Source organism: Coenobita brevimanus, chromosome 97, assembly GCF_032717465.1.
Source record: "Coenobita brevimanus isolate Jiangsu-jjx chromosome 97, ASM3271746v2, whole genome shotgun sequence".
NCBI classification, from domain to species: domain Eukaryota; kingdom Metazoa; phylum Arthropoda; class Malacostraca; order Decapoda; family Coenobitidae; genus Coenobita; species Coenobita brevimanus.
In genome coordinates, this window is record NC_137050.1 from 34,299,226 (window position 1) to 34,326,000 (window position 26,775).

The 26,775-nt window shown below is 43.3% G+C and overlaps 1 protein-coding gene across 1 annotated transcript; it reads right to left on the reverse strand.

Annotated features, from left to right (window-relative positions):
- Positions 1–5,141: 5,141 nt before the first annotated feature.
- On the reverse strand, positions 5,142–9,035 carry LOC145413650 (zinc finger BED domain-containing protein 5-like). The gene is made up of 2 exons (XM_080283307.1): positions 7,480–9,035; positions 5,142–5,259 (listed from the first exon to the last, which is right to left on the reverse strand). The coding sequence occupies exons 1-2, from the start codon at positions 9,033–9,035 to the stop codon at positions 5,142–5,144; spliced, it is 1,674 nt and encodes a 557-aa protein (XP_080139433.1).
- Between the last annotated feature and the right edge of the window lie 17,740 nt (positions 9,036–26,775).

A 26,775-nucleotide genomic window follows, 5' to 3' on the forward strand; every position in this document is an offset into this window, starting at 1 on the left:
GTGGCCATCATGTGGACTTCTGTTGGGTTCCCGCACATGTTGGTGTGGTGGGCAATGAGAGGGCAGAAACTTTAGCTAAAGCTGCTTCATCTCGATGGCCACCTACCAGCTACCCTGCTCCTGGATCTGATGTGACGTTCGTGAACGATTCGGCTCATAGTGCCGGCTCTTTTAAGTCAACGATGGGAGTCAGCTCCCGTTTGGGAGCCGTTAATTTTTTCTTAATTTTCTTGGTAAATTAATAAAACAGAGAATGGCAGGATGGTCAGTCATTTGTTAAATACGACCCGGAAACATCGCTTCTCAATCACCACTAAAAACCAAGCAGAGTGAGACATCTGCTTGTTGTTAAAGACAGGGTTGTCAGATTGGTCGGAAAGTAGCGGATTGGGCTACTTTTTGCAGCAGTATGCTACCAACATATGAAACCTGCTACTTGCGACTTTGGGGGTTACTTTAATTTAGAGAGAAGAAACCGGATCAGCCCGTATAAGTTGAGGCACTTAAGTTTTTCTTCATGCCAATCAGCCATAAAAACAAAACGCGTGACATGGTTAGGAAGACCACTTACAGCCGTCTGTTATAATGTATTTCACTATTAACTGATATAGGTGATACTTGTTGCTGATGTTTTGCATAATTTATTTTTATTGTTATTTAGCAAGATATGTACCATTTTCATTTGATCAAAACTAGTATTTATGAATATGGAGGTTATGTTCTATTGCATTTCAAAGTATGTTATTCCTCTTTGGTCGCCAGATATAGCTAACACTTGTTTTTTTATATGATAATGAAAGTTTTGTTCGTTACTTACACTACAAATGGAAGATGTACATTTTTAAGCTCTCCTCTTGCATTACAAGAACAAAGTCCTCCATGTGGCCTTTGAGTTGGAATATACTCTATGTGTAAGGGTAATTTGATTTCATCAACTGTAAATGCTGAGTATGCATAATCTTATTGGCACTGAGAATGTTTCAAGATTTTTAAGAGAAACATACGTTTGAGGAATTCAAATTTTTGTGACTGCATCCATTTTTTTAAATGTAAGATGCAATATTGCTAAATTTAGGCAACTTTTATAAAAGCCAATGTGGCACTAAATGAAGAGCTTTTGGGGAGCCGAAAGAGCCGGCTAACTGAGCCAAATGAGCCAACTCTCTTGAAAGAGCCGGAATTCCCATCACTATTCCTGGGTGAAGGGCTTGAAAGAGTACAAGGAAGAAGGGCTGCTAGTTCCTTGAAAGGAATGATAAGAAACAGGGAAGTGAGCCTGGAAGTGAAAAAGTTACTATATGACAGTATTGATACCAACTCTAACATATGGAAGTGAAGCTTGGGCCTTGTTGGAGAACAGACGTCGAGTGAGAGCAGTGGAAATGAGGTATGAGCATGTGGAATCACTTGGACAGACTGACAAATGAGGAAGTGAAGGAGAATTGTGGTGTGGATGTGGGTGTGACTGGATGCATTAGGAGAAACACACTGAGGTGGTTTGGCCGTATGGAGATGAAGAGTGAGAGACTGGCGAGTAGAGTGTATCAGAGTGAGGTGGTGGGGCGAAGGCCAAGGATGAGCTGGAGGGATGGAATGGAGAGGTATATGAAAGAAGGACGTGTGAGCTGGGAGCAGGGCAATGAAATGGCGAGGGTCAGGGGGACATGGAGGTGATTTGTTTGTGGCCACCCCTTACGGGACTGAGTGTCTGACAATAGATAGACATTTAATTTTCGGTGTCTTTTACCTTGTTGTCCGGCGGCATATGACCCTGGAAGTTGCACCACCAGATTTGTATTGTATTCAATCTCCTCCACCTGCGTCACTGTCATCGTAGCGCTCAGACACACCAGGTGGCCTCGCCTTGGCAACAGAAACTGAAAAGCGAAAGAAAAAATATAAGACATGAGGATGCATAAAATCATGAATGATATTATAAAGTGCATAATTACAAAGCATAAAAAGGCAGGTAAATAAAGGTAATAAAAGAGCAGATAAGGTAAGCAAAACAAGCACACTGCAAAAAATTAAAAGGTCCACTATTACCAAAACATACATAAAATTAATCAATTAATCTTCAAATCTTAACACCAGCCAAAAATGCCGGGAATAGTCACTGAGGGCATCACAACACACCCAGGCGGAGCCTACGGAGGGGCAGACAGAGCATGACCCAACCCCGGGCGACAGGGACGTAAGTCCGCCCGGACAGCACGCCACTATGACCCAGAACTCGCCCACCGCTACCATAGCAGGAAACGGAGATACCTTGTGGCCAAGCTGACCCTCGACAGGATCGGGGTGGAGCTACTTTAGCTCCAAGCAGCACTCCAGCGACGGCCAGCAGCCACTCCCTTTGTAAGATGGCCAGAAGCCGCTTAAACCTTCAGGAGACGGCCAGTAGCCGCTCGGAAGGTTTCCCATAGACGGTCCGGAGCCGCTCTGCCCTTCAGGAGATGGCCGGTAGCCGCTCCCCCCAAGAGCCACCGCCTGTAGCTGGTCTCATGCAACGGCCGATAGCGTCACCCTTAACCCCTAAAACGCGGGGCATCGCTTTTGCGATGCTCGCCAAAAAGGACATAACGGCGGATCGTCGCGTTTGCGATTCAAGTTAATTTTGAATAAACGCAGGCAAGGATGTTCCAGCTGGTATTGTCTATCAGTACCACCACCCTTTAGCTACAATTAGCATACTTTACCTTTGTACTACTGACCTCCGTTGTTGCCAAGTATCGCGTTTTTCCCCCCTCCCCCCCCACCACGGCCCGGCCAGCCTGGCTGTGATACATGGCAGCGCTCTGACTGCTCAGAACTGTAAATCTGCGCTCTCCTCTCACAAGCAGTTTATACTAATAGGAAACGCTTGTTTCCCCAGTTGTCACACTAGCTTTTTTTCGCACGGATTGCCCCTGTTTAGCGTCAGTTTACCGCAGGCTTTCAAAGTGACATTATGGCGAGTTCTAGCTCTTCCGAGTCAGTGCGAGCGGCCGACAGGAACGAGAATAAAGAGATGGGCGTAAGGCAGAATAAAAAGCGCGCTGCAGTGATCTCTTGGGAAGTAATATGATTGAAAATAATGTAGTATACGTGTTTTTAGCTGTGAATGTGGAAATGTTTGTTGAGTGACGGGAAGACCGCCGCCGCGCTGCATGTCGGCCATACGCTTTGCTGATTTTAGCCTTATTTTCAGTGCTTATTGTACAAATACGGATTCCAAACTACCTGTACATTGTAGTATAAAGTTTACTGTGACAGAATGAGGCTGTGGTAGAGGGGAAACCGGGTTGCTGGAGGTGTGAAAGTGAAGATTTCGTTACCAAACTTTGCAAGTCTCCACAAGTCCTTGGGTAGTCCAGGAAGGCTCAACACCTGTCTCTGGAGAAAGCTGAATGTAAGTACTATCTGCCATACCAAGTATAATGTTCTAGGTTTAATCTCTGATTTTTGGCTAATATTTTCCTACAGGTAATCAGACCACGATCGAACCCCGCCACCCGGGGGGGGGGTCGGCTGTCCATTGTCTGCGCATTAGGGGTTAAGAGGCCACGGCCTGTCACCGGGCCACACAGCAGAAGGCCGATAACCACTCCCCCGTCAGGTGCCACTATACCCCTATACCCCCCTCCAGGAACCAGTGACGGCCAGTAGCCACGCTGGGAAGAGAAGGGTACGTCCCCTCTCCTCCTGTAGTTGCCTCAGAGGACAAGAAACAGGCGACGGCCAGTAGATGCACCCGTCGGCAGGAGACAGCCGGTAGCTGCTCCTCGTCAGCACGTTGTCCTCCACATGGGGCTTTGGCGACGGCCGGTAGCTGCACTTCCCGGGCATCCCCCCCAGGGATTCGGGCCCAGGCGACAGCCGGTAACTGCGCCTACGATGAAGGGACGGCCAGCAGCCACCCTCGTTTCGTTGCTCATAGGAACCCAGCGACAGCCAGCAGCCATGCCAGGAAGGAGCACCAAAGACCCACACCCCTGTGACTCCACTACGAGAGGGCATTCTGCCATCAGACCTGCCGACCAGTGGGAGCGCAGATGACCCTACTGTCCACTGCCAGTGGGACAACCTTCAGGAGGAAGGCCTCAACCCCAAGGATCCGTGGAGAGGCCCTGTATTATCCCCAGGGTTATTCTCCACCCAGCTGGCTCCAGAGGGACCCTACCTGATGGACTCCTACGGAGGCCAATGCCGCAACCACCACCTGACGGTGTCCCTGATGGCAGGAGACTGCAGCTGAGGGGCTCCCGAGGCTGCCCCCAGGACCCCCAGGTGAGACCTCTTCCCACCCCAACGCAGACGACAATCATCCTCCGTCAAGCGCCTGAGTGAGCGCTTCACGAAACTCTTTGGCCCCAGTCCCGAGGGCCGGACCCCAGTTCCCACCCCCGACTGTGATGGGCCCTTTGCCGCACGCAGCCCCAGATGAGAAAGGACAGCCCTACAAGTGATCCCGTGGCCACAGGACACGGAGGCCCCTGGCGGAGCTCAGCCCCCATCTGGAGCCGGGCTGTTAGCTCTCCCTCCGCCAACGCTGCCACACTACCCAGCCCCAACAGTGAGTGACAATGGAACAGTGACCTAGATATCGAGCAGTGTGGTAAGATATTAAAGGGAAACTAAGCCCAAGTTCTATCAGCGCTATAGTACCGGAAGTATAGACCAACAGTGAAACAGTGCCAAGGCGAAAGAAGCCAAGCAGTGATTACAGCGACCTGAGTAAATGTGTATCTTTGCTCTAGTAATATAATTCTTTCACGACATAAGACCTATAAGCAAGCCGCCTATGCTAAACCACAGTGTAAATTTCCCTCAAGGTGACAGTGATCGATTCCCCCGCCCAACACCTTAAATGCTGTTCATTGTACTATTCACTTTTATCCAGAACTATTGTCCAAGCAGTGTCCTGCGAGATACTACTACTCCCGATCTCAGTACATGTTATATAATTGCCTAGATTCCTGTTCGAGACATCTATCAGTTCCACATTTAGAATTTACCAATATACGTGTAAGGTTGTTGCCCTGAGTTTTTGTGTCCTGTGTGTCTCTTAGACTCCTAAGCTCCGGTCTAGAGAGGGGACCCAGCTGCAGAATAGACTCAAAGAACAGGAAGCCGACCCTTAAACACCTAGCGTAACAGCCCTATAACAATGTGTAAAGAAACATACCTTTTAGTTTCTTGATGAACTGAAGGGGTAGGAAGTCATCCAATTCATCATCCGTGTCCCCCAGGAGGAAGTCAAGGTCGAGGACGTCCTCACTGATGTCAAGGTCAATCTGTTTTACTGTCATATGGTTCAGAAAGAGCGACCCATTACTCCTTGCCCTTCCTCCCATACACAAACAGCTCAACAACTACAAAAGCAAAAATATTTATGCAACCATAACCAATAAACATATAACAAACCATCCTAATCATCATTCAATATCCTAAAAATCATTCACTTTCATCACTGTACCCAAATAAACTTTAGGCCTAGTAACACACTGAAAAACGAAAACAAATGGTAATGTGCACCGAAATTGCTCTAAACTAATAATAAAACATTCGTAAACCACCCGTAGCCGATGTCATAATCACCATCAAATTCATATTCATCACTATCACCATCAATACAGAGTGCAATCATCATCAGTCACTCACCATCAATACGGAATGCAGTCATCATCAGTCATTTTCCTATCACAAAACACGGGAAAAAAGTTACTGCTGCTTATTTTCAACACTGGAATAGTAAATACTGCCATACGGAGTCATAAATCAGTCATCATCACCATCATCGTCTATATCTATTGCCAGACGCCTTAATCCCGTAAGGGGTGGCCACAAACAAATCGCCTCCATGTCGCCACCCATTTCACTGCCCTGCTCCCAGCTCACTCCCCTCTAATATACCTCTCCACTCCATCCCTCCATCTCATCCTTGGTCTTCCCCTCCCTCCCTCTCTCCTTGCTCTCCATCCTCGCCACATGGCCAAACCACCTCAGTGTTTCTCCTAACACATCCATATCCACACAACAACGCTCTTTCACTTCCTCATTTGTCTGTCCCTCTACGTGACTCCACATGTTCCTCCCAAATAACTCATTTCTACTGCCCTCACTCTTGTGTCCCTCCAACAAGGTCCAAGCTTCACTTCCACACGTTAGAGCTGCTATCACAATACTGTCAATGTAGTAACTTTTTCAGCGTTGGACGGTGCAGTCGTTGGACGAGGCCAGTAAACCATCATCGTGGAAAATATCACCAAACTTCAGTCTTTCACGGCATAGTGACATACAATGGTTTTATACATAATAATGAAGCATATTTGGGCATCAGTATCACTGTATGAAAAAAAAATAAATAAATAACGGGCCAACCGTCCCATAGCGGGTGAGCGGCTTCTCCAGTAATGGCGGCAATGATCCGGTGCCGGCTTTGTAATTTCCGTCACATCTTTTTCCTATATCCTCCAATTTCACATAACTATCCTTTATATCAGGATGTAGTACAACTGTTCATCTAGCACCGATGCAAAAATGAAGGGCCCGTCCACACACTTTCGCCGTCTCGCTGATACTGCGTGGTGCGTTGCTTTGGATGCTTCCCGAACCCGAATCCCCCCCTTCTGGACCAGAGTTTCTACAGCCAAATTTTATTTTGCCCTAAATTTTTGCCATTTTACCCAAGCATGGCAAGATTTACTCAAAAATTATATGATACGAGTGGATATTAAAAAAATACATAACAGTCTGGGGTATATATGGAAATATTAACTAAGCACAAAAAGTCGTATCAAAATAGAAATGCAAATAAAAAAAAAGTGGTATATGAATAAAAATGCATTTCAAACTGAATACAGCAGTCACGATGTTGAACCATATCCTTGAGGTTTTGATCGTAATCGAATATAATGATATATATGTAAATTTATTTCAACCCGCAGTCATAATATCAAAACAAAACTTCCATTCTCTATAACTCGTTAAAACCATTGAACCATATACTGTACAGTATATCCTTCAGGTTTCGAAAATAACATATAACGAAATTGTAATTTGTACGTACCATCAATAATTAACCCAGGGGTTTTCAACCTTTTTATCCCCACGTACCCCTTCTGGTATTTTTAATGTCAGTAATGTACCCCCTTCACTTTGTATAAAGTGGACAACAATAACTCAGATAAACATTCCATTGTGTTTATTTGCCTGAGATGTAAAAACAAAATACATTATTATTGCATGAGTTGCAAAGAAAGTTAATGAGATGGCTGAAACTGTTTTTCATCAACTAGCTTAGTCAGCCGAGGAGCAGTTTTTGCTAAAGCACATCTAAGGTCAGCTTCCACATTCAGTCGAGACCTTAGTTTTGATTTTATGACAGGTAAGTTGGAAAACCCAGTTTCACACAAATATGTTGATGGGAAAAGTAACAGAGAACGAAGAGGCTCCTCTGCGACATGTGGATATGACTTGGATATTTTACACCAGAACCTGACTAAAGAAGACTCTTTCTCAAATAGATCACTAGCACTGGAGTCATTCACAAAGTCAATAAACTTTTCCTGAATCTCATCATTGACAGAAGCAACATCTGTATGGAAAGGGTCTCTAATTAACTTCAAGATTCCTTCAGACACATCAGGAAAGTATCTCTTCATTTCACTTTGCAGTGAGGCAAGGTGATCCACTATTAAGTTTACCATCTGGTCTGATATGTCTTGCCTCTCAGCAAGTGCCTCAAACATCTCAAAATTTCCTTTCTTTACTTTTGTCTCCCACAGTTTCAGCTTCATCTGAAAACTCTTCAATTTGTCAACAGCGTCAGTGACAACAGCATCAGCTCCTTGCAAAGATTTGTTCAAAATATTTAGGCGTGAAAATATGTCAACAATATAGGCAAGGCCAGTGATCCACTTTGGATCATTCAGTTTCGCAAGATAAACCTGAGTTACCTTCTTGTCATTACAGCTAAAGAACAATCCCAGCTCGTCCTTTAACTCAAACACTCTTTTGACAACATTTCCACGAGATAACCATCGAACCTCCGTGTGATATAGGAGTGTTTCATGAACAGAATATAAATCTGAGCATAGAAGCCTAAATAGTCTACTGTAGAACTGAGAGCACTTGACTTTAGGAAAGTTGACCATCTTTACCGTGTCATCAAGCACCTCCTTGAGCTCAGTGGGCAGTGTCTTGGCTGCTAAAGCCTGCCTGTGTATCATGCAGTGCATATGTTTGACCTTGCTGTTAATAGCTTTAACCCTTGTTTTAAATCCTGATTGACTGCCTAACATTGCAGGAGCTCCATCTGTTGTGCAACCACATAAGTTTTCCCAGTGTAGTCCCTCACCTTCAAAGAAAGAATTAACTAGCTCAAAAATATCTGCACTAGTAGTTGAAGATTCGAGAGGATGACAAAAAAGAAAGTCTTCCTTAAAATCATCATCTTTGATGTATCTCGTGAATACCAGCAACTGAGCACAATTATTTACGTCAGTCGTTTCATCCAACTGGAGAGCAAATATCCCTAGGGGTGCTGTTTTTATCTCAGAAACCACCTGGTCTTTGATATCTGTGGACATGTCAGATATACGTCGCTGAACAGTGTTATCTGACAACGGCACAGTGTCAAGCTTTTTAGCATGTTGTTCCCCCAGCATAATCCTAACTATTTCTTTGGTACATGGCATGACCAGCGTCTCCCCAGTGGAGTGAGGTTTCTTCTGCTGAGCAATTTTCAGTACAACTACATACGAAGCATGAAGAGCAGCTTTATTTGACTGATGAAAACTGCCTGAGTGATCCAGTTTTGAGCGGTTTAGCATGGTTTCTCTGCGCTTAAAGTAGTCCACATCTTTTCCTTTCAGGTCTTGGTGACAACCGTGCAAATGTCGTTGGAGCAAGCTTGGTTTCATGGCTGCTGGAGACAGTACTTTGGCACAGATGACACACTGAGGCATTTCAGTTCCATTTTTAATGATGACTGTGAATCCAAACCTTACATACTCCTCACTGTAGCGTCGTTTTTTCTTCTGAGCCTCCATGTCAGTACGCTATTGCAGTCTACACTGAAAAAAAATATAAGCATTTTATGGGGTTTTGTTATATATATTACCGCATTGCAATGTATTATCAAGAAACATCTTTAACAACATAAATTGTGCAGTGAAAAAAAAGTTCGTTACCCAAGTTACTATCGCAACAAAAAAGAATCAACATTAAATAAAAAATATGGGACCCGAATATACAAAAGTTTGCTGTAAAATGCTAATAACGACAAATAAACTATACGACTCATAATCAGACCACGGCAAACGTGAAAGTTAAACTACACTACACGGTATAAGAAATTACGAAAATTACTCCTCAAGTGGCATAACTTATCACGTATATTCAAATAATTGCATAGAAACAGACAACTGGAAAGGAAATAACTACGTGATTTTTCATGCTAACGCAAGCAAAAAAAAATATTATATTAGCACACGATTATATTATCACATAAGTACACAATGCCCCACATCACTCATATCCACACACACTTGACACATCACACAACTACCAAGCTCTGGCCAAACCGTACTCTGATACTCCACATCACACCCAGTCATGTCACACAGTCACACCACACATCACACTTAAGGTAAGGTGATCTTACATCGTGACTACACATCGCCGCTATAGTAAATCGTTTGCACAACACCACTTGGGTCATACGAAATGCTATGTAATGTTTTCTATTTCATCAACCATTTCCATTAAGAATAAGTCAGGGTTACTTAACAATATTATACTTGCCAACGATATGCAGTTTGCGATAATAATGTTATTGAAAAAGACACAGCATTCCGATATTAATATATCAGCAAAGAAAGTAGCCACAAAAAGACCAACCTGCCAAAAAACAGCAACACCAGTCAATCTCAATTCCACGGCTGTTGGGTGGTGACTGGTGCGTTCCCAGCAACACCTCGCGCAACTCTCTCTGTCCGGTACGCGTACAGTACAAGTCAGGCAGCCGGGCCCCTACCCAAATGACGCGTGGAGAGCGCGTACCCCCTGACAGACCCTTTGCGTACCCCCTGGGTTATGCGTACCCCAGGTTGAAAACCCCTGAATTAACCACTGACTTCGGCATTTTGTCTTCAATACTGAAAGTGTCTGGTAATATTTTTATTAATAAGGTTGTATACCATATGCAATTAAACCACACAGTGTTTCATTTCTGAGTCTCGACCTCTCAGGAGTCTTTGTTAGATTTAAATAACTAAAAAAAAAAAAAAAAAATTGCATTAGAAAATGGAAGTGTTAAGAGAGACCACAACCTTTAAATTTGGGTAACAAGGGAGGCTGCCAGTATTTCTTTTGCTATAGCGCAATATCCCAGTACTGCAAGCATGGTGTTTGACATGTCAGCTCTTCACAAAGGCCAACAGACCTTCACTCTTGATCAGTCTTTCTTCCGTTGGCATAATTAGAAAACTGTGGTACTGCATCAAATAGTGGTGCCAGGGATTTGGGTTAAAGGTTTACAGTAATCTTGGGATCTAAGCATTGCACTATATAGTGTGGATAGGTTCTTGAAAGGATCGAGTCTGAATCTGTTACAGATTCAATAGGAAAGTTAAAATAATTATTATAGAATTTTGCCACTTTAGTAGTACTACCGGTTGCCTTCAAACGGAATTCACTGTTTCCATAGCAGATAATTCCTGTTCCTAGTCACACACACACACACACACACACACACACACACACACACACACATATATATATATATATATATATATATATATATATATATATATATATATATATATGCCGCATCGCGCTTTGCCGCTCACGGCTGATGTACTGTACGTCAATGGCGCCGCCATATTGGTATGGTCGTCGGACTGAAAATAAAGTGGCAATCAATGGGCAGAGGGTGCAGATGCTGATGTTTTCTGGCCATAACTTTCTTGATATTGCTTGGATTTTCTTATTCGACGGCTTAATTTAAAGCTCATAAAATATTCTAAAGTAATATTAAATGCATCTTTTCTTACTTTGTCCGTGTTTGCCACAAGCACATCTCCAAAGCAATCCACATTAACAACATGCAACATGTGCTTCTGAGCCAATTGCGGTGAATTTATTGCTAAAATCTGGCTGCAATATAATGACTCATGACACACCTAACACAAGCATGAAGTTGAATACTTTTTTAGCATCGTTTATAATATATGTATATGATAACTGAAACGAAGTGTGATAAAGAAATACAAGAATGGGCGTGAACATATGTAAATTATTTGCCACCATAGTAGAAATATTAGTTATACCTTATATTTATGTAAACTATCAAATGTACTGTATATGTAAATGTATAATGAAATTCTGGAAGTGTTACAGTTCATAGCTTACAAGGACATGATGAAGCAAGGAATCACCCACTGATAAATTCAAGAAAGCCCTCGCCACTCAAGCAGTGTGGCAATATTAATGAATTATACAGTATGTCAGATCTTAGATTACGACCCATGTGTTGTTGTTGTTGGCAGTTCCTTGGCATATAGACAGCTATGCCTGTTGCTTGTCGCCAATTGACATGAACTTTTTTTTCTATATAGTTGTTATGTCCGCTCAGACTTGTGGAGTTGTTCATCCACAAGTGTAACTGGAGACCTATATGTCAACCGACTGTTTATGGTCGTGTTTCCATTATGGAAGTTTGGGACTTACCAAAACTTGATTGATTGTATTAGTGAGTTTCGTGCAGTCGACTGGCGTGTAGTTTAGACTTCCATATCTTGTATGTACAGTACATATGTATAAATGTATGTATGTATTAATGTACAGTATGTAAGGGCTGGCATGGCATGGTTGGGCTACTGAAGTACGCACGTTTAAGCCGTGTTTTTACGTGTCCTGAAAGGTAAATGATTTGTGGGAAGAAGGGACACCAGTGTTAAGGTATGACCCTCGCCCACCCAGTGCCTTACTCGCGGGTATATGATATTGTAGGTGTGGAAGGCCTTTTGAATGTTGGATGGGGGAAGTGTGTGTGGATATTGTTATACCGTAACGATAACTCTCATGTAACACCGTGGCTCATTCTCTTAAATAAAACTGGTATATTAAACAAGAAGACCACGTCCAGAGGAAAGATAAATATGACAAAATAGTGATGGATCGCAAAAGAAAGGAGTTCAGGGAGTTTGGATCCCCCCCTCCTTTTTCCCATGAAACAAGCAAGCATACAGAATTATGGAATGGAAAAATGCAGTGCATGTTTGGAAATTCTCTATCGTACGAATCTGGCCCTACTCGCAGTAATAAATTAAGTATATTGATGTGTACACGTATCTTTGTAATTACCTTAAATTTGAAATGCACCATGTCGTGAGTAGGTGGAAAAGGGGAAAAAAGTTTACCCCCCCCCTCCCCTATTTTAAACAAATGTTGATTCTACCGATGCAAAAGTAGCAAAGGACAAAACAAGCTGATACGTTTTCATATCTGTTCTCAAGTACATAGTCCGATTACATAAGTGACTTGATCATTTTGGTGAGTTGATGATGAGCTGATTCATAAACTAGACAATTCTGACGTGACACAAGGCCGCCAACCCTCTCACACCTACAACACCACACTTCTAATAAGAGTTTAGGGGCAGGGGGTAGTGATAAAGGAAAAGTGGTTAGAAAAGTAATCTGTTGTTCGAAAGGACGTGAATTCAGTTCCAATCTGGGGTAAGGAACTGTTTATTTTGAATTTCGTTTAAACAGACTGTGGCGCGTAAGGAAGCTATGGCCAGAATTGGACACACACACACACACACACACACACACACACACACACACACACACACACACTACCCCTCCCCTACCAGCACGCACCTTAGGCCCAGGGCTTCCTCACCCAGTCCCACAAACCATATCGGGGTGGAGGGGGGGAGGGGAGGGGAAGGCAGGTTAATTTGCGTTCAAGAAAATAATCAGTGCCACATGAACGTGTAGTAATATTTATTCGTACTGCATTTACTTATTTAGCTCTTAATGGCTTTTTTTCTTTTCTCTTACACATCGTTATGGTCTCCGCGCTACAGTGGAGGCCATACTATATGTGCTTAGTTTCTTCTTCTTCGGTACTTATTTACTTATTTAATTTCTTTCATTCAGACAGTTTTCAGCTTGGTTGCATCCCTTTATTTTTTCACGAATTTGGTTCAAACTTTGTATTACTTTTCTTTGAGTAAATACCCCAGACATTTTTTGGAGAAGGATCTAGACTATTTAAAGGATTGTATGGTGTCAAAGATCTGACCATACAAACAAATCTGGGATCCTGTGTTCTCGTGTATTCGTTAATCATCGTGGCATTTTCACACAGAGGTATGACTGTGTACTGTAGCTGTATGGAAAACATCCTGCATTTCCTTACGAATGTTGGCAATCTTTAACTGATTAATCTAGACATTTTTGTAATACTTTCCAAGCAGCTTTACCTTAAGAATAACGATAACCAAAATTCGACCCTACCCCCTACCAAATCCTGGCTGCGCCCCTGTTAATATGTTGCTGATACAAACCATTTATATAATATACAAAAAGAAATAAGATGCAAGATGGGAAATACATCGCTCGGGAAGAGGTGCCAGTCAGAAAACGGCCAAGAGCCTCCTTTGTAACCACCGTTCAGGCCACCTTTCTCATCAGCCAATAATGAGAATTTCATGGTGTACACAAACAATGATCTTAGATGTTGCCTTTGTTGATACTTTTTGTCACTTTTCTACTGTACAGTCAAAATTTCTCTACTGTCATTATACGTCTCTCAAACTTTATCATGTTTCAGTAGCCTTACTAACTCTACCTCTCATATCCACTTTTAGCTGCTTCACCCCACCGACCTCAAGCGCTCTTATCCGCCAATTAATCGCCTCTCTCTTCCAAATCAATTATGCAGTCAGTTTACTCCCACATTCCAATTATCGCCCCCTTTCACACATCAATTAGGCAGTCCCTCTCCCACTTTTTATCGTACTTTTTCTTGACTTATGTTTTCTCATTAACAAGTGCAAAAGCATTTTCGTTGTGTTCATTTGGATTTACTCTTTTTACCTCCCTTCCCCTCCTCCCTCCGAATTTATTATTAATAACGATACCTCTAACGCCGGAAAAATGATCACGTCATATAGTGGTTATGCTGCTGATGGACTGGGATTTTGGGTACAAGATGCCACAAGACGTGGCAGCGGGGTCATCAAGCAGAAGTCCCTGTCACCGGAGCGAACACTTCATGCCAGGAACAGTAATGGCCAGGTGGCGTGGTGGGTAACTGGCCTAGCAGAGCGTGGCCCTGGCCAGAAGCATTAGACTCATCTTCCCAAAGGGCCTGAAAACATCAAGATCACGTCTGTGTTATTTAGGCTACTCAGAGTTTAGGCTGTTGAAGTCTTCGTAGGAGATGAAACAGTTATGTCCTTTTGCCAACAGAAGGTTTCCGCAAACAGTGGTTTGCTTGACATCAAAATCTCGGCGAGCCTCGCAGTTGAGCCCGTGAAGACACCAAGAAGAAGCCAAGGACAGGTAAGCCTCGCAATTCTCCAGGAAAGATTCAGCTAACGCCAGACGGTATTAGTCTGCTTAGAGGAGACCCTCGTGATGATGGATCAGAAACAATATCCATTAACCTAATCGCCCTGAGAACACGTTCGTTGTTGTGTAGGGACAGAAATTCCAGGATTTTTGTTGGGGCCACTTTTACAGCACGTAACATCTGGTTGTAGACATAAATACACGTAGACAGGTATTGGCTGGACAGAGAAATTTAAGTCGACGGACAAATGGATTGCTGATATAATGATGTTGCTGACACCCCTTCATGCTACATTCGTCATCTTAATTCAGGTGTGTTCATCATGGTGTGTGTATTTTACGTCATGCCCTCTTATTGGATGCAATCAATACCCATCAATTACTGACCTGCCCTGTGTTTGTTGTGTTCAAACATACAAACTCATGTAATATCTTTTTATTGACTCTTACTCGGCGCTCTCCCCTCTGCCAACCATCAGCACACACAGTGGTGGTGGCGCTGCTGCTGGCTGTGGGGCAAGACATCACCACCAGACTCACAATGTGGATCATTAGCATAACCACGGCAAGAAGTCTGTTTGTTTCCATTATCTTTACAGCAGGTAAGCATATACATACATACGATAGTTACATACTGTACATACATACATACAGGTACATACTTACATACACATCATTATCATGATGATCATCATTATCTTGACCTCTTTTTCCCCTTCTAAAGATAGGGTGATATATATATATATATATATATATATATATATAATGTGTGTGTATGTATGTTTGTATGTATGTATGTGTGTTATGTATGTATGAAGAAACCTTCTCCATTAAGAAAGTTACAAATTTTCAGCAATCTGTCACGGTGCCATCTTCAGGTAAACATCTGGCAGTCTTGGACGTCAATATCCACCAGAAGATGGCACCGTAACAGGTTTCCTTACTTATTCTCCTACTATGGCTGTTACGATATCCAGTATCTCATGCTGACGGCCTACTGTGTGTGTGTGTGTGTGTGTGTGTGTGTGTGTGTGTGTGTGTGTGTGTGTGTGTGTGTGTGTGTGTGTGTGTCTGTGTCTGTGTGTGTGTGAGGGAAGACCAGGAAACTGATGGTTGGATATGTTAAAAGAATGTGTGAATAAGCAAGGTATGGAATCTGAAGAAACAAATTAATACTGACAGAGGACAAATGAGAAGATGAAATACGATGCTCATGATAGGCACTGAACCCCCCTTCTGAACATGGCAGTCAAACGAATGGCCTTTCTCAGACAGGTTTTATGAAACATATTTTTGTGTGTATTGCGTCGCGTGTGAGGTGGATCACTGAATTTCAAATATGTTGTCAGTTTCACTGAGCACTCAATTGATAGCTGTCAAGCGGTGTCTTAGTTCGTAGCACTGTCTAGATGGCAAATCTGGTGGGTAGTAGGCTATGAAAAAGTGTTGAATTAAAGACTGGGCAAAAGTGTGCTAAGCAGCGCATGCAGTATTACGGTGTTCTTAACGGATTGTTTTATTAAGGCAGGGATAAGGCAAACTTGTAATTAGTGCACAGCGAGATGGGTCCGTTCATACTGTATGGCACTACAGTTCGTCCACCTTAATCTAGAAGGAAATTTCGTAATTTTTCAGCTTATTTCCCATACCTCAGTGGCGGAAGGAGACAGTACTACGGGTGTACTCTACATTCTTTCTATCCTTCGCTTTATTCTTGCTATTTCTCAGTTATTTTATGCAGGACAGGAGCGACTTTTCAGACAGGAAGAGTTAGATATCAATCTGTTTATCTGTATTAATAATGATACGATTTCTGTGTGTTTGTTGGTTTGTCCATTTGTTACCCTAACAAAGCAAACCCGGCGCATTGTAGCACAATTTTTATTAAAGCAACGTATCGCTAAAATGCTCTAACTTAATGAATACAGCAACTTCCAGTAAAACCGGTTCCGGAGATATGACTCATTTCTGGCTTTTGAGATCGAGCGAAGACTACCTGAAGGCGGCTTTTAGGCGGATCACATCTTTGTGGGCACTGAAGTTACCGTAACAACCTTTTTGACATGGATCGGAAAGGCAGCCATCGGCGGCCTTTAAGCGAGTAGCCTTAATTGACCCTTTTAATACAAGAAGCCTTTCTTAAGATGACTGAAACAGTCCATAGGTTGCATGAATAAACCAAGAAAGAGTTCAGCCAGATTCAAGGGATTAATGTCTACCATCATATTCAAGTGTTAATTCCTTGTTGCAGCTCAGCATTCAAAATTGGGGAAATGGCAATTTTAGGTCCAAGTGGACAGAGTGTCACTCTGAGGTCTGAATTGGTCATAAGCTCGTACTCCAAGTGACTCTGAAGATTTCGTAGCACATCTTCCTTGGCAGGTTATTCTGCACATAACACATCCACATCATCTTGAATGTTAATGATGCAAAAATATCGAATTTACAATTATAAAATTAATTTACAAGAATATGGTAACAAGTAGCTTGCAAAATAAAGCGCTAAGAAGAACTACTACAGAGCCTCCTTCTGCACTTAAAAAGCGTCTCATATTCCGACGTAAATGGTCCCGATCGTGTAGCTCTGGCTAGAAATTGGCAGAACATCTCGTCTCACTGGGTTGCGTTTTGGGCATTCCATTTCTCACTGTCACCTGCATCTTGTCTGACACTGAGGAACGTAGGCCTGTTGCCCAAAACGTGGACAAGAGACAGGGGATGGTCTGCTTCCAGCCTTTACCGGACACCTATGCAATCAGACCATTTGCGCCAGAAAATCGTTTACCTCAGAGATGTCGTAATGCCTATACCTATGCGATTTATTTTGCACATCACACCTTGATAATTCGATAGTGTTACTAATGCAAACTGTCAGTATTAAAAAGATATACGTAACACTCATGGGAAAGTAAGATGCAATGGAAAGCAAATCGCTAAGGAAATGAATACGTATCTTCTGTGCCACTTAGAATATGACCCATGTCCGATTTCAACCTCATGTGACGAAACCCTAAGTCCGAGTGTGTTGCAGGATGGGTGGCTGGCAGTGTGGTGTACGAGCTGCAAACAGAAGGCCCAGCAGACGACTACACCAGCATCTCCCTGCAACCTGCCTGCCTTCGACCCAGCTCATCACTTCGGCCACCTCCCTCATCCAATCTGCCTCTTGATCACATTCGCTCATATGAACGTTTCTCAGCTTCCACACCATCACGCCTGCGACCTTCATCAGACTCCGGAGTTACGTCTAACCTAACCGTAGATCCTCCACGTCTAAACCCAACGAGAACTCATATGCCTACAAATTATCCACCAGAACCTCATCTGAATCCTCCTGATATACATTTTGACCCGAAACACGTAGTACCAAGAAATTCTAAAACACTCAATTTATCTCCAGTTGACATTCCTTCACATTCAGGTCAAACTGCCACTTCAGATCTGGAGAGCGAGGAGGATACATTAAGTGGGACGGCGTATGAGTTGGAAATGGAAGATGGAAAGGATACGGAATGTCAAGGTGGAGACGAGGAATGCGAAACCAGAGAGTGCGGCAGAGGCAGGACATGCAGCGACGACAGTGTGGAAGAGAAATGTGAGAGTGATGGCGAGATGGCGGAGTACACCTTCTGTGTGGCGTTCTCCATCTCTTCCTTCACACAAAAGGCCACAGTGTACAGCTACGCCATCAATAAGACATACACTAATATGGTTACTTTTGGTGAGTGTTGTATATGTCTCCTTTATTCTTGATCGCTTTTCAGAGTTACACCACAAGCCGTATTCTTAATGGCAGAGGAGGCTTCGTAACACCTCTTCCTTAGTCATTAATTTGTGTGTGTGTGTGCATACAGATAGATAGATATAGATAGATAGATATAGATAGATAGATAGATAGATAGATATAGATAGATACAGATAGATAGATACATACATACATACATACATACATATAGATAGATAGATACATAGATAGATAGACAGATAGATATATAGACAGATATAGATAAAACAGAAGATGAACAGCGGAAGGAAACTAATTATATACAAAATTAATCCATACACCAGATTACAGGTGTCCTCCATTCATTAAAAATTTGTAACAGTTAGACTTAAACTGTCGTAGGTTGAAGATTGTGGGAAAACTCTTCTGGGGAAGCGAGCTCCAAAGACATACAGTTCGGAGAATAAAAGAACTGTGATAGACAGAAGTTCTGCGCTATGGCAGTGTGACAGTCAAGTCATAAGCGCTACCAGATGCCCGTGTTGAGCGGGGGAAGGTATGGAGAGGTGGCACAAAGGATGCAACTTCGTCTGAGATTTTGCCATAAAAGTATCTGAAAAATAATGCAAGGGAGGCAACATTCCTTCTTACTTGTAGGGGAGGTAGTTCATTTGTAATTGCAGTATTATTAATAATTCTTATAGCTTTGGTCTGAAATTTGTCGATATTATAGTGCAACCTCTCCACATCCACTCCAAAAGGGTGGGCAATATTCCAGCTGAGGACGCGCATGACTATTTTAAATCATAGCTAACTGCTCGTCAGCGAAGAAGTTAACAAATTCTGTACGATAATTCAAGGTTCTTTGGAGCGGTTTTAGCAAGTTATTAAACATGAGACGTCTAGTTGTGGGTACTGTTAAGTGAAACATAGAGAATTTCAATGGTTTTAGAGATGGGAATACTAGTAGCACTGAAGGTAATATACGAATCAGGCAATATCTGTCTATTAGTAAATTGTATATATTTGGTTTTCCTTGCATTAAATAAGACAATGTTGTTTTGTCCCCATTCAGTGATCGTTGATAAGTCTTGATTTATGGAGATTATTGTACTGAGTTGCAAGTTACAGATATTAAGTTTGTGAATGGATGTTTAAGTGAATGAACTGTGAAGTGTTCAAACATATGCATATGAGTGAATGAGATTATGGGTGACAGATCATACACACCACAAAGCCAGCCAGAAGACAGGGCGTGTGTGCTGGGCAGTCCCCAGGCCCTGTCTTCCCCCCCTTACTATTTTTTAAGTCAGCTCATATCCCACTGACCGGGCTAATGTATGGCCCGGCCTGCGCTATAGGTGCAGGAAATCTGTAAACGAACGAACGAACGGGTGACAGATAAGAGATCATTAATATGGATTAGAAATAGAGTTGAAGCCAAGACAGATCCTTGTGGCACGCCGGCATTAATCGAGTCGAAATTGGAATATACATCATCTACTTCTACACTTATCTTTCTGTCGCTGAAATGTGAAGAAATCCGTGGTACAAAAGATAACAGACCATAGCAAGGGAGTTTATATTGCAAGGATCGGTGCCACACTCTGTCATGTGCTTTAGAAATATCAAGGGCTACTGCATGAGTTTCTCCATGTTGGTCAATTGACAGATGGGTGGTATGAGTCGAGACTGAGTTTATCAACAGTGGGTCTTTCGTGGAGAAAACCGTACTGTTTGTCACTAAATAACCTATTGGATTCAAAATGTTAAACAATGTGCTTATTAATTATAATATCAAATATTTTACCAAGAAAAAATGTTATAGCTAATGGTCTGTAATCAGAGGGATCAGAGGAACTTCCTTTCTTCGGAATTGGGTGGATATTGGCTTCTTTCCAAGAATTAGGGAATAATAAAGTACCGGCTCCTATGCATAATCTGAATAATTTAGCCAGAACAAGAGCAAGTTCTGGGGAACACTTTTCAAAACGACTGGAGGAATTCCATCAGGATCTGGGGCTTTGTTGGTTGGTAAATTGCCTAGGATGGATTTTGTGTATCTTGTTTGCATCTTAAGCAGAACAATTTCGGGAGAGTCAAGCTTACTACAGGATAGAATTTTTAGCAAACGTACTAGCAAGGATTTTCGTTTATTTCACGTGGGTCTATTACAATGTTTGCATCAGAAGATTTTACCTAGGGAATGGGTGATGTCTTGTTACGGTTATTTTTGAAAGAACTGAGAGTTGACCAGAATACTCTATTGTCATCAGGATTATTTAATAATTTGGATGCTTGGTTGAAAAGAAAGTTTGATCTAGCGAGATGTACAACTGTTTGACATGGTTTCTAGAAATTTAAAATTGATTGACGGATTCATTTTTTTTTTTTTTTTTTTTTTACGTAAAAGTTATATGCTAAGGACTTTTGGGTCGTTGCTCTGGCACAACTGCTGTCAAACCAGTTTAGGGAGTCCGATCTTTTAGTGCACTGTTGACTGGGAATGAACAATTTCATACCAACTTGTATTAATTCTTTAATTTGGAACTGGGTAGAGCTGATCTCAGAGCAGACGAAAGACTGTCATGAAACATCAGCAAGGAAATATCTAAATCCATCCCAGTCTGCGCTATCAAAGTGCAATCTGGTCACCCTGACTGGTTCAGAACGGGGAGGTTTGGGACAATTGACTATTCAGGCTTTGATGAGACTGCGGCCGGAAAATCAAAGTGGTGGCAGTACCTCTATCCCGTATTGATCTCTCTCTCTCTCTCTCTTTGTCAGGAATAGGCCAAATAGATAGGAGTTATGGTCAAAATTATCTGGTATCCTGGTTGGTTGTTTTACAAACTGCGTGAGATCAAACGATTCTGCAGACAGCTCGAATTCTAGACCAGTGTCGTCAGCTCTGGCAGAATGCAATAACCATTCTACATTATGGACGTTAAAATCACCCAAAACGGTAATTTCAGTGGAAAGAGTGAGGTTAAGGTTGATCAACTGTGTGGATATGGTCAAATACACTGGGTCCGGGTCCCAATGATGCACTGGGGACCCAATGATGCACTGGGGAAGCGTCAAGCCATTTGGTAATATTTGGGTAATTTAGTTTATATAATCATAGTTAGGCGAAGTGAAGTTCAAAATATTGCCAACTGCATATTCAGATTTGATATAACAAGAGGTGCCACCCTTGTTATGGAAGTTTGTGAGGAGATGGTAACCGGGATTACTAAATGGGGATATGTCAGTAAACTGAAAGATTTGGGTTTCTGTGATGAATAAGGATAGAAGGGATACAGATTAGAGGAAAAAGTGAACAGAATTCAGATTGGTACCAAGAAAACGTATGCTAGTAAAATATAAGGCAGAACCCGCACTTCTCTGACGAGCCTAAGTGTATGCAATAACCGATGTCAGCACATTCACTTGATTGCGACCACGAGGGCCCTCAGCTGCCAGGCCTACCCTGCCGGTGCTGGTAATCTGAGGTAGCCTACCACCGAATTTGCTGATAATGCTGCGGCAGTCATTGCTAAGAGATGTCATAGAAGGTGTGATGCCAAATGTGTATGTAGTGTGGTGTAGACAGTTGGAGGTAAAGGGATTATGAGAGTATTCTAGCCTACCCTCAGTGTTAATGAAGACACTGAAAATGTTCAGCAAAGGGAGGCGGTCAGGAACAGGTCCTAAGGGCTGGTGAAACGGGAGCTCCAGTTTTCCCTGTCACCAGCTTGCCATCCACCTCGAAAGTACTGACCTGTTTATATATAGATAGATAGATAGATAGATAGATACAGATAGATAAATAGATTAATAGACAGATAGATAGAGGGAGCGATACCAGTATACATATACATAGACAGATAGATATAGGGAAAAGATTGTAACACCAGTCCAACAGAGCAGTACTCCCAACGTGGATGGAAACCTGATGATAATGAGAGCTGCAGCTCCCGTTTCATCAACCCTCGACACTAGCTTCTGACCATCCCCCTTTACTGAACATTTTCATTGTTTCAGCAGCACAGAGAGAAGGCCAGCATATTCCCCTAGACAATTTCCTCCAACTGTCAGCACCAAACCACATGCACATTACACACCACGCCTTACAAAAAAAAAAAAAAAAAAAAAAAAAGTATCTCAATACCCGGTCTCGTAGTCATCCCAAAACCCCCCACCATCTGTCCATCTCCCGGTGACGGCCAAGAGAGACGCTTGGAGCCACTTTCTGACTCACTTTTTCATTTCTGCAACATTCCTGGCCTTTCCCCTAATTTTCTCTCTGTTGAACACCACCTCTATTCCTGTAGGCTTCACCATCTCTTCCTTACTGAGATTCAGCTATCAGAGGCTACTGATAACAAACCCTTCTCTGTATCCTCCTATTTTCTCTGTACTCACTTCCAAGCTAAGGGTGGCTGTTGTGTATATGTACGCAACAGTTTCCTAAACTTGAATCTTCTGAATTCTCTACTCTCTGGCACCGGCTATCCTGTCTTCCTCTTACTAAATATAGCTATGTTGTTTACTTATCCCCTAATTCTACTGACTATAAGAAATTCTTTAACAAATTCTATCAATTTCTCCTTTCTCTAAAATCATCATTCTAGGTGATTTGTGTTCACCACCACCTTTGGCTTCCCTCTCTTTCGCTGATCCGCCTGGTGAATGAATGAATGAATCAATAAAAGCGGGCATGGCGGCGCAACATCTGAGACCATATACCGCCGTAAAAACTAATATAATAATAATAATAATAATAATAATACAAAAAAATTAAAAAGCGAAGAACCGAGTCATACTTAAAAACAAAAATATGGTGGCAAAAACAAGGGTAATATAAAACATTAACACTAAAACACAAACTATAATATCTGAAACACCTATAGCCTGTGGAGCAAGCCAGATCTAGAAACAAGGAGAAGGTACCTCCTCCCAGGGCACAAGCTGCCTCTCCAAGCACCGAGGAAAGAATGTAGGACTCGTCGCCAGCTCGGCACCAGGAAAGGTACCGCCGACGAAGGTCCTCCAGACTAGGGCATTCCACAAGAAGATGTTGCACAGTCAAAGGAACCAGGCAGTCATTACAATAAGGAGGGGGAGCCCTATCCATTAAAAATCCATGAGTCAACCTAGTGTGACCAGTCCAGAGACGGGCCAAAGCTGTCTCCCACTTTCGGGACAGGCCCACATACCCTCCATCACCCAGGTCCCGACGAATGCTGCAGAGTTTGTTCTCTCCTACTGCATCCCACCTTCTCTGCCAACAGAGACGGGCAGCCTCTACAATGCCTGTACATAAATCCTCGGACGGGACACGGTAATGGGGAGAGGAAGGGAGAGAGCCAGCAGCTCTCGCCAAAGAATCAGCACGCTCATTACCTATGACCACCACATGAGCAGGGACCCAACACAACTGTATAGAAAATCCGCGCCTGTGTAATAATAACAGTCATTCCAAGATAGACAGGACTAGAGGGTGTGAAGAGAAGCTACAAGACAAAGCTTGCAAGGGACTGGCTGAGTCACTAAAAATGGTGAAAGAAGCAGGGGGGAAACCAAAAATCAACTCAACTGCAACTAAAATAGCTGTAAGTCCAGCAGTAAAAACAGAGGCAGAAGAAGGAAGACTCCCACCATGGCTAAAATCACGGAGAGCGACACCAATGCCTGTCCCAATGCAGGACCTGGAACCATCAGTATATACAGGGATCGAGTCACTGTGGGCAGAGGCGTGTTCTAAAAAATAAGACAGAGCTTCCTGTGCGAAAAGAGAGGCCTACTTTTCAGGGAAGTAATCACATGGCCGTACCTCTGGGAGAAGCCAGGGAGCCACTCGTGGAACACGCACAGGGCAAACAGGAGAAGATTGAACACCCAACTCCTCCATGGCAGCCCTCACTCTGTACTGAAACGGTTGCAGATAGCGAGGGTGGGTGTTACAAAAGAGGAAAAGAGTAACCTCGGAGACAGCCATACAACTTAGTGAGGAAGGCAGATGGTGAAGGAGGTGCCAACACTGCACCAGTAAGGACTGGCGACGGAGACCCAGTGACGGTTCATTTGCATCTACTAATAGACTAGGAATTGGAGTAGACCAGAAAGCTCCAGTTGACAGACGGTTCCCAGCATGATGGATTGAACTGAGAGGCTGCAGCCATGCCTCAGTAGCAAAAGAGTATACCACACACCCATAGTCCAATTTGCTCCGTACCAAGGCACGGTAAAGGTAGAGTAGGGTGGCTCTATCAATGCCCCAAGACAAGTGAGATAGAGTCCGTAGGAAAGACAGGGCACGGAGGCAGGATAGACGTAACACACAGGTATGGGGAACCCATGTCAGTCTTCTGCAAAAACAAGACCAAGAAACCTGGCCTCATCCACACAATGCACCCTGAGGTCAGGGTCAGAGTGAACACCTCTCAAGAGGCAGAAATGCAAGGCCACCGTTTTTGCTGGGGAGAAGCAGAAGCCATGCATTGTGACCCAATGAGAGACATGGTCTAGGGCGAGCTGCATGCGATGTTCAGCCACGGACATTCGGAAAAGCAGCATACCATACAGCTAAATCAATGACATACAGTGAGGCAGACACCCCCTCTGGAATAGAGGACACAACACCATCCAATGCTAAAACAAAAAGGGTTGTGCTAAGGACACTTTCTTGAGGCACGCCTTCCTCCTGAGGGTATGAAGGAGACAGGGAGACACCAACTTGAACCCTGAATGAACGGTCACGCAGAAAATCCATTATAAATAGGGGCAGCCTACCACATAGAGATTATACCTAACCGCCATGTAGTATCATATGCCTTTCTTAGGTCAAAGAAAACGCACACCAGATGCTGCTTCCTGGCAAAAGCATCACATGATGCAGCTTCTAGGCATACAAGTGCATCTGTTGTCGAACAACATTTGCAAAAAACAGACTGACATTGAGAGAGACAGTCATTCCTTTCAAGGAAATACATTAAGCATGAATTGACCATCTTTTCAAGCAATTTACACAAGCAAGATGTAAGGGCTATTGGCCGATATTCTAGAGGACTGGAACCTGCATTCCCTGGCTTATGGAATGGCAGGACAACGGCTTCACGCCAAGAGGTGGGAAGAGAAGAGTCCCTCCAGATTCTATTCAAAAGACTGGGGAGAAAAGGCAGTGCATCATCACCCAGGTCTCGAAGCATCGCGTAGGGAATATCATCTGACCCTGGTGAGGTGTCATGACAGGGAAAGAGCAGATTGGAGTTCGTGGGAGAAGAAAGGGAGGTTGTAAGACTCCCCTCTCCCAGAATGGAAGTCCAGCACCCTAGCCTCTTCTACGTCCCTGTGTCTGGCAAAAACTGGAGAGCTAGCATCTCTATGGCTGACTGCTGCAAAGGCAGATGCAAATATATTGGCCACAACTGCAGGGACACCAACAGGCTCACCATTCGACAGCAGCACAGGGGACCTGCCTTGCATGAATTTTCCTGAAATCTTTTGCACCCTCTTCCACACCTGAGACACTGGCATCTTAGAGTTTACAGATGACACATAAGCCATCCAAGAGTCTCGCTGGGCTTGTTTGAGGGCCCGGCGAGCCCTAGCACTTGCACTCCTGAACTCGACAAGATAATGCTCTGTTTTGAATCAACGGTAACAAGAGAATGCTGTTTTTTTTGGCACATACAGCAATACTACAATCCTCATTCCACCATGGGACAGGTCAATAGCTATATGTGCCAGAGGTTCTTGTAACAGCATGAAGGGCAGCAGAATGTATAATAGGCGTAAAGAACGAAACAGCCTCATCTATATGTGGAAAGGCTTCTACAGAAACATCAATAGAAGCCAAAGAAAAAAGGGACCAATCCGCCTTATCCAATCTCCACCTTGGGAGACGGGAACAAGGACTAGACACTGCTTTAGTAAGAAGGATGGGAAAGTGATCATTCCCATGCAGATCCTTCAGAACCTCCCAGGTAAAGTCCAGGAGGCAGTCAGGAGAACTGACAGAGAAGCCAATTGCAGTTAATATATTCATCTGGGGATGAAAATGTGTAAACTTGCCAGTATTCAGCAAGGAAAGATCCTCATCCTCCAATAGGGATGCCAACACATGTTGGTTAACGAGACAGTCACCCCACAAAGGGTGGCGACCGTTAAAGTCCCCCACGACGAGAAAGGGCTTAAGTAACTGTCTGAGGAGGTCTTTAAGGTCTGCTCTACCAACTGCTGCACTGGGCGGTAAATAAATGCAACAGACCGTATACCAGTGGTGGGCATAAAACCACACAGCAACACTATGGGGATCAGACTGGATGTGAACTGGTTGACGAGGGACATTAGCCCTCACCAATACAGCAGTACCACCAACTGGGCCCTGAGCCAGCGCAGAGTAAAACGCACAGTACCCAGGAGGTGCATGGGGAATGGCAAAACTGACTAGAGTTTCCTGGACACACACACACACACACACACACACACACA